Source organism: Quercus suber, unplaced genomic scaffold (genome assembly GCF_002906115.3).
Source record: "Quercus suber isolate HL8 unplaced genomic scaffold, Cork oak 2.0 scaffold_337, whole genome shotgun sequence".
Classification (NCBI taxonomy): Eukaryota; Viridiplantae; Streptophyta; class Magnoliopsida; order Fagales; family Fagaceae; genus Quercus; species Quercus suber.
The window spans coordinates 53701-69838 of NW_027069789.1; the positions used below are offsets into that span (position 1 = coordinate 53701).

A 16138-nucleotide genomic window follows, 5' to 3' on the forward strand; every position below is an offset into this window, starting at 1 on the left:
TTCTTTGAAGAAACTGGGATTAAAATTTGGGTTTTTGCAAAAGCATTCCATTACATCTCATACTAATGCATTTTGTTTAATGCTTTGAGGAGTTATTTTCAAAAACTGATTTGAGTTTCTCAAAACTATAATTTTTCTCAAAATACTGTGAACTGCTGCCTATTTCGATCAATCCAAGCTGTTTTTCGATCGATTGAAAATTTTTAAAATTCTTTAAAAAAATCTCGGATTGATTCGATCGATTGAATGTGGTTTTCGATCAATCGAAAGTCACGAATTAGGTTTTTTAAACACTGTTCTTGACTGATTCAAACACTTTTTCAAAAAGTTTTTTCGAACTTTTCTTCTCTCTCCGACTAGGCAAGCTCTACAGTCAAATTTTTTGTCGTTTTCCTCTGATTTTTTTGCAAAGATTCTCTTTCCTCAAGTCGGTAAGACTCTTTTGCCCTTCCTTTTGAGTTTATTTTCATATTTTCATGCATTTTTCATACATTTTACACTCAAATTTTTGGACCTTGCAAAATTGCGATTTTTGTTGATTCTAGCCCTATTTTGTGCAATTGATCAATGGGTTTTTATGGGAACATGATATAAACTTGTTCTTAATGGTTTAATTTGATCAATTTTGTGAATTATGGAAAATTGAATTTTCTAGGGTTTACATTGAATTCGAATTAAGGATTTTGTTCAATTAGGTTGAAATGATGAAATTGGCTTGTTGTTTTGATGTAATTAAGCATTATAATATGTGTGTTGTGTTATGTAATACTCAATTCATCAATCTGTTTCAAAATTTTCAAGTGGTTTTTAAAATTTTTGGGGTTTTTGTTAGAAACTCTATGCTCAAGCCAGTTTTGTGTAATTGAACTTAATTTTAACTTTGCTTACTGCATTAGTACATGCATCACGACATTGTGGTTGTTCATGCATTATATAGATTTTTGTTCTATCTCTTTTTGTGCTAACTTGCAGTCTACCCTTGGTCTTTGTGTTATTTTTGGTTTTCTCTTTGTATCTCTGTCCTTTCCTCAACACTATACCTAGGAAGACTAGGGCTCTAGGTCTGTCCCCTCGCCTACTCCTTCCCCTCCTTCCTTTGACCGATAGAGGTTTTCGAGTGAGAAAAATCAAGAAACTTATGAGAAGCTGAACCTTAAGAGAAAGATTTGGTCTGAGCGTTCTGTCATCTTAGATGAGCTTGATCCTACCATTGGGGCAAACTTTGAGCGTCGGGCTGGTTACCTCTATTGGATGTTTTTGATCCTCCTCCTCCAACTACCCTGATTAGAGAGTTCTTCTCGAACATCTCTATCCGCGTCTATGATTCCAACACTTTAGTAAAGAGTTGGATACGAGGTGTAGAGTACTCCATTACCCCTACGGTAGTGGCAATGCTCTTGGGGTACCCTTGGTCCAGCACCCTGTCTATCCTTATGATGAGTCTCCTGTTTTGAGTGATGTCATGCCTTACATCACTAGGTCTTCTATTCAGTGGGGTTTTGATCCTAGGATCACCTCGGCTGAGCTTTCTGAGTCACATTATATCTTCTTTAGGATAGCATGTCACTCTATTTGGCCCATTTCTCATCTTCACACAATTCCTCTCGAGCGGTGTGTATTTTTATATGCTCTTGTCACTAATGCTCCTATCAGTTTTCCTCATTTGTTTCTTCGTTCTTTGAACGAAGTTTATAGGAGTTCATCTTCTTCACATGCTCTTATTCATTCTATTTTTATTCATAGGATTTTACTTTATCTTGATCTCAGTGGTTTCCCTTCCTCTGAGCCTGTTCATGTGATTGCTCCTATTGGTACGTCTTTTCTTAAGTAGGGGGCTGCTCACTTTCGAGCTGGCTCTAAACACCCTAGGTCTGAGCCATCTGGTTCCGCACCTCCTCCCTCCTCTTCTACAGGTCCTGCTAGTGAGGTTGTTCCTGATCCTGATGTTGCTGCTACTGCTGATGTTCCTCCACCTCCATCGGATGACTTTGATATTTGTCGTACTTTGGAGACTGTCATGACCGTTCAGGCGGCTCATAGTCAGATTTTGGTGGACTTGCTTGACAAGATTCGTGCTCTACGTGCCATCGTAGCACATCTTCGTTCACCCTCTCTACCACCTTTTGATGATGGATTGTGATTGCTCTTGGCATTCTGTCACAAAAAGAGGGAGTAGACTTTGTAGAGAAGTTTTTGTAGTTAGGGGGAGAGTTTTTTTGTTTTGAGGAGCTAGTGGAGATATTAGATTGTATCTAGGCGTTTCATTTTGTATATCATTTTTTTTTTTGGGATATTCATGTTAGGGGGAGTAACATGGTTTTTTGATACATGATATATACATGATTTTTGTGTCTTTGGATTCACTGTTTATTAATTTATATTTATGAGATTATTCATTGGTATATGTTTCTATGTGAATCATACAAGAATGTTATACTTATTTATTTACTATTTTCTGTCACACATGCGTTTATGCGTTTGTTGAGTGTTTCAGGAATATACAGGTTGATTCAATTGAGCTGCTGTCTACACTTGCAACCGATGGATAGTAGTTAGGATTGAATTTTTTTTTTTATGGGCATTATTTATGTAAAGGGCTTTCATTTGTAAACTTTGAGCTTTTAGTTTGTGTTTTGTCATGGATTGCCAAAGGGGGAGTTTGTTAGGTTCTAAAGATTTAGGAATTTATGTATTTAGAACTCTAATGTGTAATGTTGGCAAACCATGATTAAAACAATATGTTTAGTCCTGTTTAGGCTTGCTCAAAGTTGTGTCTTTCATGTAAAGTTGGAATCGAGAGGCTACAGATGCATTGGTGCATTTCGTCCTGACTTGATCGATCGAAAGAAAGACTCGATCGATCGAATCTTAGGCAGAATGTTTTTCTATAGAATATTCCAGCTTAGCCCTAACTCATTAAACGTTTTGAGTTTTCTGTTTTTACCCTAGGTATATAAAGAAAAACCCTAGCCACGTTTTTAGAGTTGCTCCAGTTGTGTTGTTGCCCATACTTTTTTGTTTTGTGTAAATCTCTTGTGAGATCTAGAGGAGCTTTCCTTTACACAAAGCTTAAGGTTTTCTAGGTAGAGATTACTTCAACACCTTGATGATCAACTCGGTAGCTGCCATTAGAGCTTAAAGAATAACAAGCGTGGATGCTTGTAGCTGATTGGAGAATCCAAGAAAGAAGGAGTCCGTGGATTCGGAGTTTGCACGTGGTCATGTCAGTAAATTCTATTGGTGGGTAGCATTAGGAAGTTAAGCGGTGAGCTTGTAAGTCCTTTTGTATGAACTTCGATTCTTTCACATAGTGGATTCAGGTATACCTTGAGGATAGCTAGGTCAAATCCTCCCCAAGTTTTTTACCGGTTTGGTTTTCCTAGGTGATCATATCTTGTGTTATTTATTATTCCGCTGCTTTATACTTTTGATATGATTGTATGTTTGTGATAACCTAGAATTGCTTAAATTGACTAAGTTAATCACTTGGCTAATTTACTAGGTTAATTTGGTTGGTTTAAAGAGTCTAAAACTGTTCAACACTTATGTGACAAGAAATGACATAGCTCATTCATTGAGCTCTTGAGTCTTTGACAAAAACGTGTGCTAGAATTCAAAGTTCTGGTTTTTTCACATGAAATCTTTTACTGTTTAGTTTTGTGCTTTACTGTCTACATTTACGTCATTCTCAGCCGTGAAGTATGACAGTTTTTATTGAAAGAACAAGGAAATTACTTAGTCTTTTGGCTAAATATTGAAAAAAAATTGAGTTTATTTGTAATATATACGAGTACTGTTTAAAGTTATTTGGAAGATTGAGGAAAGCATTTTTAATCATATGTTTTCAGTTTTTAAACAACATTACACATATTTCTATACACTTTTTCACCTACACATATATCAAAAAAATACAAATAACATTACTCAAACTCTTCTACCAAACGGGCCCTGCCGAAATTCTAACAAAAAGTATGAGAAAGAAAAGTTTGAATTTCAATAATTTCATTACCGAAATTCTTACTCCCCAAAATTACTGCCCAGCTGCCAAGTGAGTGTCAGGTGAAGTGCCCAAAAGAGAAGTGGCTAAAAGGAAACCAATTGTGGCAACCAAGTTGCTAAAATTGTAGGGAGATGAGGAGAGAGAAAATAGGAATTGTGGCAACCAAATTGCCAAAACCTTGAGAAGAAATTTTATATGCAAAAATAAAAATATATCAAAAAGAGTTGGAAGGGCATGAAATAATATTAGGGAAAAATGGCGATGAAAATAATCATAATAATATTCGAACTTCAAAAATATAATATAAAAATTCTTGATTACATAAAAATATTAATCATTCTTTTTAAAATGAACATATATTTTTTTGTGTTGACAACTCGATATATTTAAAAATCTTTTTATTAAATTTTTTTTAGTTAAAATTTTTTAATGATCATCTTAAAAATATTTCTAGAGTCATCACTAAATAGAATGGATAGTGTTAATGATGTGTGAAATAGAAAGACAGCTAAAATATTAAGAAATTTTAATATTTTAATAAAATGGACAATGACGAATATCGGCAAAAGGGTCGTCCATATGAAAGACGATCCTAGCCATGTTCATGACAAAAGCTGAGAACAAGATTCCATCGACGTAAATCGCCTTCATGGACAAAGGAGACCACTACTCATTAAAGAATGGATAAATGCCCACAAGATAGCTACTAACCAATAACTGCACCGGAACAGTTACCAAACGTAATGATTGCCCAACGGCTATCCGTTACACGATTAAGGAAATCATCAGTGTCAATCAATGCTACATTACTCTTAGGAGAAAAACGTCTGGAAACAACATTAACAAACATAATTGCACCCATCCGTAACAAGCTATAAAAGGGAAAGGAGAACTCAGATAAAAGGGCATGTTACAAATTCTGAGCATTGATTCATAATAGCTTTGGGGGAATTAGAAACAATTTTTGCTAGCTTAAGCATCAAAGTATCTTTGATTAGCGCCACGCTGAGAAGATCCCCATTGCTTTCTTTTCTTTATAACAGGTAATGAAGGTCGTCCATTGGCATAGACGAGGAGCATACTGACAAGGTTCATTTTTGGCTTCATTAGTTTGGCGTCATTTGTAGGAAACGCAGCAAGTTAACTCTTACTCAAACCATCGTACTCCTACTGATAAAGTTCCTGTCTCAAGATGGACAATGAAGCAGCAATGCCTCTAGACCCCATGGTGATGGCTCAACAAATCCAAGCCTTGACGGCAAATGTGCAGGAGTTAATGAGGCAAAACGAAGAGCTAAAACGACAAGCTCATCTAAAGGGCAGTAACACTTCGCATCATCGGCGGAGTCATAGCGAGGAAGCCAGTAGCCCTGGAAAGCAAGGGAAAAGATGCAACAGAGTATACTGGACAGTCTACACCCGACAACGACTATGTGATGCAAAACCCGCAAAAAGAGCTTGACAAAGTAAAGAACACCATGAAGGGGAAGACAACAATGAACTTGGATGGCATGCTTAAGCGAACAGATTCGCCTTTCACACCTAGTGTCTTGGAGTGCCCCCTACCTCCAAAATTCCTCCTGCCGCAGCTAAAGGTCTATGATGGTACGAAGGATCCCCTTGACCATATAGGGACATTCAAGACCATTTTGAACCTGCAACAAACCCCATATGAGGTTATCTGTAGATCATTCCCTGCCACCCTTAGAGGAGCTGCAAGGGTTTGGTTTAGCAAATTGCTAGCGTCTTCCATCGCAAATTTCAAGCAACTCAGTGACTCGTTCGTTCACCATTTTATTGGAGGACAGCGTCACAAAAAGCCAACCTCTTACTTGTTAACAGTAAGGCAACAGTAAGGAGAGAGCTTGAGGGATTATGTGAAGTGGTTCAACAAAGCAATATTGGAGATCGATGAAGCTGATGATCAAGTCATCATGATGACCTTCCAGGCGGGGCTCAATAATCCCAACCTCATCTTTTCATTAGATAAGATACCGCCAACTTCCATGATGGATCTATTGTTCAAAGCCTAGAAGTATATGAATGGGGAAGACGCCCTTACGACCAAGGGACTAATGGGAAAACGGAAGAAGGAAGAGACCGGCAAGTCTCATGGTAAGAAGAAGGATCGCAAGGACTCATACTCAGAGACTAAAGCCAGCAAGAGTAGTTCTGATGCCTCGAAGAAATAGATGAACTTCACTCCGTTAGTTATGCCTGCAGATAAGATCCTGATGCAAATAAAAGATGAACTGAGGTTGAAATGGCCTAAGCCATTGAGCACATCCTCGAGGAAACGTGACCCAAAGAAGTACTACCGTTTTCATAAGGATCACGGCCATTATACTGATGAGTGCCGCGATCTGAAGGAAAAGATAGAAGAATTGATCCAACGAGGAAAGCTCCAAAAATTCGTTAAGAAGGACCACCAGCCTCGATCAAAGGCTAAGGATAAAAACCATGACGATGCGAAGGACGATGGATAGGACCTTCCAAAGCAAGTTCTAGGAGAGATACGGATGATAGTAGGAGGACCCATATCTGGAGGGTCATACAAGTCTTTGAAGAAGACGTATTACAAGCAGATCAATAGTGTCCATATGAGACATCCATCCTTGAAGTATCAACGGATAGACAATGACGATATCACATTTTCTGAATAAGATGCAAGTGAGATAAAGCAACCCCATGATAACCCACTCGTCATTTCATTAGGAATAGAAGGATTCACTACGAGGAGAGTATTAGTTGATAATGAGAGCTTGGCGAATATAATGTACATGACGACCTATCAGCAGTTGAGAATGGATCCCAAAAATCTCAAACCCTTTAATTCTCCACTGCTCAGTTTTAGTAGGGATAGAATTTATCCAAAAGGAATTGTCACATTATCCGTCACCACAGGAATGCAACCGGCGCAAGTGACGATTCAAGTTGATATTCTGGTCATCGATTGCCCATCATCCTACAATGTCATTTTAGGACGACCTACTTTAAATAGGCTCAAGGCAGTAACACCGACTTATTGCCTAAAAATGAAGTTCTCAATTCCAAACCTGGTAGGCCAGATATGTGGAGATCAGCTCCTGGCCAGGGAATGCTATCAAGTTGTCTTGGCTTCGAGGGAAAATCATGCATGGGTAGTAGAATAGGAACCAAAGAAGCTATCCCAAGAGCTGGAAGAGGTGAACCTCATGGAGGGAGACACGACAAAGGTAACAAAAGTGGAGACGGGACTCAGCCCCATCTTGAAGAGTAGGATTGTGGAGTTCCTCAAGCAAAATCTGGATGTCTTTGCTTGGACTCACGAAGATATGCCAGGAATAGACAATGAGGTGATAGAACATAAGTTAAATGTCGACCCTACCAAGAAGCCCGTTTAGTAGAAACGACAAGTTTTCACCCATGAACGGAATAAGGCTGTTATGGAGGAAGTAAAGAAGCTTCTAACTGCTAGGTTTATCCGGGAAGTCCATTATCCTGAATGGTTGGCCAACGTCATCATGGTCAAGAAGTCCAACGAAAAATGGCGCATATGTGTAGATTTTACAGATCTTAACCGAGCTTGCCCTAAGGACAGCTTCCCACTTCCTAGGATTGATCAGTTGGTGGACTCAACAACTGGCCATGAATTGTTGACTTTCATGCATACATTTTCAGGCTATAATCAAATTCGCATGAACAAGGAGGACCAGGAGAAGACTGCATTTGTCACTAGTCAGGGGCTATACTACTACAAGGTCATGCCTTTCAGCCTGAAAAATGCAGGAGCCACTTTCCAGAGGTTAGTAAATCTGATGTTCTACAGACAGCTTGGAAGGAACGTGAAGGTTTATGTAGACGACAAGCTCGTGAAGAGCAAAAAAGTAGAGCAGCATCTAGATGACCTCAATGAGGCTTTCAACGTGCTGAGGAAGTATCAAATGAGGTTGAACCCTGCTAAATGTGTATTCGGAGTATTATCCAGCAAGTTCTTGGGTTTCATGGTCTCGCAGAGAGGTATAGAGGCTAACCAGAGAAAGTCAAAGCTATATTGGATATGACATCCCTGAGGAGTGTGAAAGAGGTTCAAAGACTGATGGGGCGCATTGCAACCTTGAACAGGTTTGTGTCCAAAGCGATGGACAAGTGCCTCCCATTCTTCAAAACGTTGAGGCAAGCTTTCCACTGGACAGACAAGTGCGAAGCAACTTTCCAAGCTCTCAAGAGTTACTTGTCCAAACCACTATTGTTGAGCCCGTCCGTCGAAGGGGAGGATTTATTCCTATACTTAGCCGTCTCTCAAATAGCAGTAAACTTAGCACTCATCAGAGAAGAACTCCAGGTTCAAAGGCCAGTTTACTATACAAGCCAAGCTTTCTAGGGGGCAGAAGCAAGGTACCCTAGGATAGAAAAGCTGGTCTTTGCCTTGATTGTTGCATCAAGAAAACTCCGTCCTTACTTTTGGACACACACGATACTAGTAATGACAGACCAACCATTGCGAGAGGCCATGGGTAGGCCAGACGTAGCAAGAAGAATGGTTCAATAGGTAGTAGAGTTAAGCCAGTTCGATGTTGATTACAAGCCTAGGACAGCAATCAAGGCTCAAGCATTGGCAAATTTTGTCGTTGAATTCATTACGGCTTAGCAAGATCCAGAATCAGGATACTGGACAATGTATACAGATGGCTCAGCAGTGTTTGGCATAGGCAGAGTAGGGGTGATTCTTTTTTCCCCTGAAAAAGAAATTCCCAGCGACGAATAATGAGGCAGAATATGAAGTTGTTTTGACGGGTCTATGACTGGCAAAGGCTCTGGGGGTGAGGAACCTAAAATTGAACTTTGATTCAAAACTCGTGACCGGACAAATGGACAATGAGTACGAGGCTAAGGAGGATAGAATGAAGAGGTACTTCGCATTGACTAATCAGTTAATTTCTAGCTTTGATGATGTCAAGATTACCCAGGTACCCCGAGAAGAGAATTCTGAAGCAAACGAGGTTGCCAGACTAGCGTTGTCAGAAACAAGCGAAAGATGACCTAATTTGTTAATGGAAGTGCAGTATCTCCCAAGCATTGAAGGACTTGAGGTGAGTTGTGTGCAGTCAGGAGAAAGCTAGATGGATCCAATAGTCACTTATATCAAGACTGGCAATCTCCCATCAGATCTGACCGAAGCAAGAAAGATGAAGATCAAGGCGTACAGATTTACGATCTTGAATGACAAAACTTTATAAAAGGAGATTTTCCCAACCCTACTTAAAGTGCCTTGGCCCAAGAGATGTTGAATATGTTCTAAAGGAGATTCATGAAGGATTATGTGGGAATTATTTTGGCCCACGTTCGCTCGTTAGACAGGTTATTCGTGCAGGATACTTCTGGCCAACTATTCAAAAGGATACAACTCAGGTCATCCAGAAGTGCGACAAATGCCAACAATTCAGAAATGTGCAACATGTGCCAGCAGAGCACTTGACGAGCATAACTTCACCTTGGTCATTCTCCACGTGGGGAATAGACATAATGGGCCCCTTACCTCGTGGTAAGAAGCAGGTAAAATTCCTAGTCGTTGCTATTGATTATTTCACAAAATGGGTAGAGGTAGAACCTCTTGCAGTCATAATAGAGTCTAAGATATAGCACTTTGTATGGAAGAACCTTGTTTGTTGATTTGGCGTACGACGGGTCATCATCTCTGACAATGGACGACAATTTGACAGTCACAAGTTCAGGGATTTCTGCAAGGAGTTGGGGATAAAGAACCATTATTCTTCACCTGGTCATCCACAGGCCAATGGCCAAACAAAGGTCTCAAATCAAACTTTACTTAAGCTAATCAAAACATGACTTGAGGGGGCAAATGGGGCATGGCCTGAGGAGCTCTTAGATGTGCTTTGGGCTTACAGAACGATGGTGAGAACCCCAACAGGTGAAACACCCTTCAAAATGGTGTTTGGGACGAAAGCAATGATTCCTGTGGAAATTGAAGTGTCGAGCATTAAGAGGGCACAGTATGGCGAGAAAAAAAATGACGAGGGTCTTAAGTTGGCCCTAGACTGTCTACCCGAAGTCAGAGACGATGCAGCCCAAAGAATGGCAGTATACCAGGAGAGGATGACGAGGTATTACAATCAGAGGGTCAAGCTAAAGCGCTTCAATCCTGGAGATCCGGTTCTGCGAAAGGTTTCACAAGCCACCAAAGATCCAATTAAAGGGAAACTAGGCCCCAACTGGGAAGGCCCATACAAGATCGTCCGTTATTCAAGAAGAGGTAGTTACTATTTAGAAGATGAGAAGGGAAAACCTTTGCCTCATCCATGGAATGTAGAACACCTCAAGAAGCATTTTCAGTAAGGAGAACGAAGATTCAACCCTAATAAGTTTCAAGATTCGGAACATCTTGTTTATTCACATACAGATAAGCGAGAAATCGGTTTTTCATTATGTACTTGTTTTATTTCCTATTTAGTATTGTTTTACTTCTTATTCAGTACTTTATATGTAACACTTTTGTGTTTCCATAAGTTTACATCCTTGTAACCCATCTTTATAAGCAAGGACGAATAAAATAGACCGGATGTTTACAGAACTGCTTTCATTGTATATAATGGCAAACACCTCAAGGCGAACAACTTCCTTTAAACTGGAAAGAGGAGGAAAGGATAAAAACCTTCATCAGAACAAATGACAAGGTTAAAAATCCCAACACAGTGATAAAACTCATGAGTTTAAATCACAAAGATAAAAACCTTCATTAGAATGACTGACAAGGTTAAACATCCCAATACAGTGATAAAAACTCACAAGTTTAAATCACAAGGGTAAAAACCTCTGTCAGAACAAATGACGAGGTTAAAAATCCCAATATAGTGATAAAAACTCATAAGTTTAAATCACAATGATAAAAGTCTCGTCAATACAAATGACGAAGTAAATACCCACCGAAAATGATAAGTTTGAATCATAAGGGTAAAGACCTATGTCAGAATGACGAGGCCCACACTTAGTGATAAAACTCGTCTTATGTGACGAGATTAAAACAAACGATAGGAGTGCTAAGTCTACGATAAGGACCAAGCTCAGGCCTTGATCAGTATCAAAAACATTACAGAGATGAAAGATTCAGCAAGAGAAGTTATAGCATATAATTGTTTGAACAAAGTAATAAATAGTTTGTTGGATGGCCCCAAATCCTAGGGGAAACCCAGCACTTTCAAAAGAAAGAACTACCTTAAAACCAGAGATAACTAGTGTTTGTTAACAAAGGAAAGAAATCCCAAAATACAGAAGAGGAAAACCTATTGTTTTCAAAAAAAAAAAAATTATGAAGGAAAGGTTGAAGATTCGTCAACCACTTTATCTCCAGCTGCTTTATCTTTCTTTGGTGCTCCAAATTCAACTTCTTCCAATTCCTTCGCTTCATCCTCCAAAACCTTAGTGTCAGTTTTTTCGAAATCCAGACTAGAAAAATCTACAGCCAGGCTGTGGTGTTTCATGGTCCAACGACGCAGAAGTTCGAAGCCCTTGAAGTATTGCATGAATTGGAGGTCTAAGAATTCTTTTGATTGCTTGAACTTTTGAATAACCTTCTCCCTCTCGTCATTAGTCTTCAGTAGGGCAGCTTGGATCTTCTCGTCCTTTTGAATAACGAGGGCCCCGCAAAGATTCAGTAAGCTCTTTCACTTTCTGGTTTGCTTCATTCCTCTCATTCATCACAACAATTAGATCTTTCTTCAATTGAGAACATTCAGCCTCAACGGACTCTGCTTTTGATGTGGCCATCACGACCTTTTCCTCCACATTCAAGTAGTCCGTTGTAATGCGCAATGACTCCCCAAGTACCTAAAAAAAAAAACAAAAAAACAAAAAAGAGAGAGAAGAGTCATACACATCCACATGTACAAGTAAATTGAGAAAGAAACATGAGAAGATCAAAATGACATACTTGCACCAGCTTGTGAATGTGTCGACTGACGAGTTCGTGCAAAGGAATGGATGACAAACCCTTCAGTTTGTCACTAGTGATGACATTATGCGCACGGCCTAAGGCTGTAGTAGGGTCGTCCCATACACTTATCCCTATTTTACTCTTACCCCTTGCGTGAGTCACCGAAGGAGTAGCAGTAGTCACTTCCAAAGAAGGAGTTGGAGAAGGAGAGGTGACATGGGCAGACAGGTTTGGAATTGAAGCTTCAACTTTGTCGTCACCTAGCTTTCTCTTCTTTGAGTCAGAAGTCAAGTTGGCTAAGGGTTCGTTCTTCAAGTTCTTAATGTGGGTGTATTTGTCTTTGTTGTACCGGGTGGCCATTTTTGCTAAAAGAGAAAGACGAAAAGAAAAGAAGTCACCCCAATTAGACAATAGAAAAAGACAAGAGAAATAAAGTCATTGACAGACAAACTTACTTTTCTCTTCTCGACGAATTTTTTCCAGAACGTATTTTGAGGGTTCAGGGCCTAAGAAACAATCGTATAAATGACGAGGGTCAACTAGGTCGTCAAAATCCTCTATCTCGCGAGCATAAGAAAGGGCAGCTCGAACTCGATGGAGATATTGATCTTCAAGGATAGGACGATCAAGATCTGCAAACCAGAATAAAAACATTGTCAGACGAATAATCAAGGCACGAAAAAGAACAGAAGGAGATCACAGAAATACGCCCCAAGCGCTAGAACTTCCCATTTTTGTAGCAATCTCAAGACTTCCCCCTAAAAATCGTCAAACAAGGTTTCCCAACCCAATCCGGAGACAAAAAAGTACCGTGATTTCCAATCATAGAAGGACGAAGGGAAACCCTTCACAATCCTGGATTTCCTATCCCAGGGTAGGAGCTCAAAACACCTATAATGGGTAGAAGACTTTAGACGATACAAAAATAAGAACTCGTTTACTGTGATCATCTCTCCATCACAGGCAGACACCCAAATAACCATACAGCTTATGACTGTCCTCCAAGCATTGGGGATGAGCTGACCAAGAGCAATCTGAAGTTTGTTCAAAAGATGTAAAATGAACGGATGAACAGGGAATCAAAGGCCACATAAAAATTGAGCCTCATAGAAACAGACTTTCTCGTGAGCAAAGTTGCAAGCATTCTCACCTAGGCGAGGCAACCTAGCAGAAGTGTTTTTAGGAAACTGAAATCTCTTCCTAGAACCCTTCAAATGACTCTCTTTTAGGCAACAAGACACAGAAAGGGCATGCAAAGGATGTGAGGAAGAAGATAAGGGCAATTTAGAAACTTTCATATCAACCACTTGGTTCAAAGACTCAGCATTGGAAGACAACCCCGTCTCCAACTCACTGGACCTAACGTCACCTGTCCTATACTCAATAGGATTTATCTTAGAGTGATACCTAACAAGAGATTGATGAATTAAAGGATAAAGGGTGAACAGAACAGGCCTAAGTGCTAAATAACGAGACACAAATAGACCCACTTGGGGACGGCGACCTGAGGAATACTCTAAGAAAACTCTTGATTAAGCAAAGAAAAAAGAGACCAAGGGGCACTCTTGGCGAAGAAAATCAAAACCAACCATGAAAGTGCAAAAAGGTAGAACCTTACCAGAGACTTTTTAAAGAAGAAGATCACTTGGCGCTTCAAAAATCAGAACAAATAGGGCGGAGGAAGGGGAACGATTTTCTCTAAAAGGGAAAACCCAAAAAGTGCGCCAAAATCTAGGTAGCCTCACACGCACTGTAAACAAGAAACCAACATGCGCCCCTTCCTTGAAGAGCAGTCACCTCTCATTTAAAGCGAGATACCAAAATTTACCAAAATTTCAGAAATTGCAAAGCCCCGAGACCATTCACATTCCAAAGATCATTCGAAGGCATGATAACCATGGAATGAGGGGGCAACTGATGAATATCGGCACAAGGGTCGTCCATATGAAAGACGATCCCAGCCATGTTCATGACAAAAGCTGAGAACAAGATTCCATCGATGTAAATTGCCTTCATGGACGAAGGAGACCACTACTCATTAAAGAGCAGATAAATGCCTACAAGACAGCTGCTACCCAATAATTGCGCCGAAACAGTTACCAAACATAATGATTGCCCAACGGCTATCTGGTACACGATTAAGGAAATCATCAGTGTCAATTAATGCTATGTTACTCTCAGGAGAAAAACGTCTGGAAACAGCATTAATAGACATAACTACACCCATCTGTAACAAGCTATAAAAGGGAAAGGAGAACTCAAGTAAAGGGGCATGTTACAAATTCTGAGCATTGATTCATAATAGCTTTGGGGGCATTAGAAACAATTTTTGCTAACTTAAGCATTGGAGTATCTTTGATTGGCACCACGCCGAGAAGATCCCCATTGCTTTCTTTTCTTTATAATAGGTACCAGAGGTTGTCTATTGGCATAGACGAGAAGCATACTGACGATGTTCATTTTTGGCTTCATTAGACAATATAATAAATAATGGTTATGTAAATTTTTTTTAAAAAGTAAGTTCTTATCTATGTTTTTGTTCAAGCTAATAGAAATGTTCTTAGCAATAAATTCATATTTATTAATTTTTAAAGAAAATTATAAAATCTAGTAAATACATTATTTTACATGTAGGTACATCCGCATGAGAAGACAAAAAGAAAGGATTTCATTAACCTCACAATTGATGAATTGAATGAAGCTTGGAAGTGAAGGTGCATGCTGTGGAGTCGACTTCATGGTTATTTCAAAGATTCTCTGTCCCTCCGTATATAAACATTTGTGATCACCAATTCTCATTATTTAGCGCCCTCGAAAGCTGTTAAGAAATGTCATTTTTCATTGATTGGTAGGTATGCCAGTCTGTAGCAAACGCCAATGGGTTATTTCAAGGATTCTGACGCTGCTCTAAAACAAGAAGATAGCAATAATTTGTACGACGTTGGGACGGTGAGGTGGGCATTTTCTGTTTGGCTGAGCTGTACGTTCAGATCGACTATGAGATTGAGCGTGATGCACAAGTAATAAGGTCTGATCTTTTTTATTCGTTTGATCTCGCCCACACATTTGAAGATTTTCTGTTATTTTCGTCAAACTTCCGAGTTTTCACCCTATCGGTCATCTTCTCACTGAAAATTTGTCGGTTCATGTGATAATAAATTGTTATTTATAGTTTCTTGATGATATAATGAGTTATTCGTAGTAAAAATTCATAAAATTTTGAAGAAGTGAAATGTTTTAGTCATAATTTTACAACATTAGGAAGAATAAACTAATAATTGTATCAAATTATCTAAGCTTTCAAAATTTGTTTTGTGAAAATACTTTCAAAGAATGCTTATTTTATTTTATTTTTAAAATATAAAACCTGTAATAATTAGGTAATTTATTTGTCTTTTAATATTTTATTTCATATATTAAGAGACAAAGAAATTATGTAATTTTTTTTGCATCACTAGACTTTTCCTTTTTACACTTTTGCTCCCGGCCACATATTTGATTCGAATGTGAATCATGTGATTTAACTAAATGTAGTTTTTCTATTATATTTCTTTAAACTTCCCCAATTTTTACAGAAGTCTTTGCCCATTAATATGTAATAAGTAATCAGTTTTGTAATATTTTTATTACTTTCTTAATTTATTAGAGATAATAAAAATATTACAAATTTGATTACAAACAAATAATGACAACTGTATAAAAATAAAAATGTTATATAAATATAACAAAATAAAATAGTCACATCTACCTACATTGATAACATATAATGACAAATGATAATGAATTATTTTGTAATATAAAAACTTGTAGAATGAAATTATAAAACTTAATGTAATTACTTTTTTTTCTTTTTTTTGTGTTAACAACTCAATATATTCAAAAAAAAATTTATTAAATTTTGTTTAATTAAAATTTCTTAATGATCATCTTTAAAAAAAATTCTAGTCACCACTAAATAGAGTGGATGGTGTTAATTATGTGTGAAGATAGATAAACAGCTAAAATATCAAGAAATTTTAATATTTTAATAAAATGGACAATATAATAGATAATGGTTATGTAAAATTAAAAAAAAAAAAGTAAATTTTTATCTAAAATAAAAATAAATTTTGGACAAGTTAATACAAATGTTCTTAGAGATGAATCCATATTTATTCATTTTTAAAGAAAATAATAAAATCTAGTAAATACATTATTATACATGCAGG

The 16138-nt window shown here is 38.2% G+C and overlaps 1 protein-coding gene across 1 annotated transcript; it reads right to left on the minus strand.

Annotated features, from left to right (window-relative positions):
• Nucleotides 1-11218: 11218 nt before the first annotated feature.
• LOC136061637 (uncharacterized) lies at nucleotides 11219-14157 on the minus strand. Its single transcript, XM_065759660.1, has 7 exons — nucleotides 14031-14157; nucleotides 13759-13909; nucleotides 13049-13337; nucleotides 12916-12964; nucleotides 12386-12562; nucleotides 11928-12295; nucleotides 11219-11824 (listed from the first exon to the last, which is right to left on the minus strand). The coding sequence occupies exons 1-7, from the start codon at nucleotides 14155-14157 to the stop codon at nucleotides 11585-11587; spliced, it is 1401 nt and encodes a 466-aa protein (XP_065615732.1). The 3' UTR covers nucleotides 11219-11584.
• Between the last annotated feature and the right edge of the window lie 1981 nt (nucleotides 14158-16138).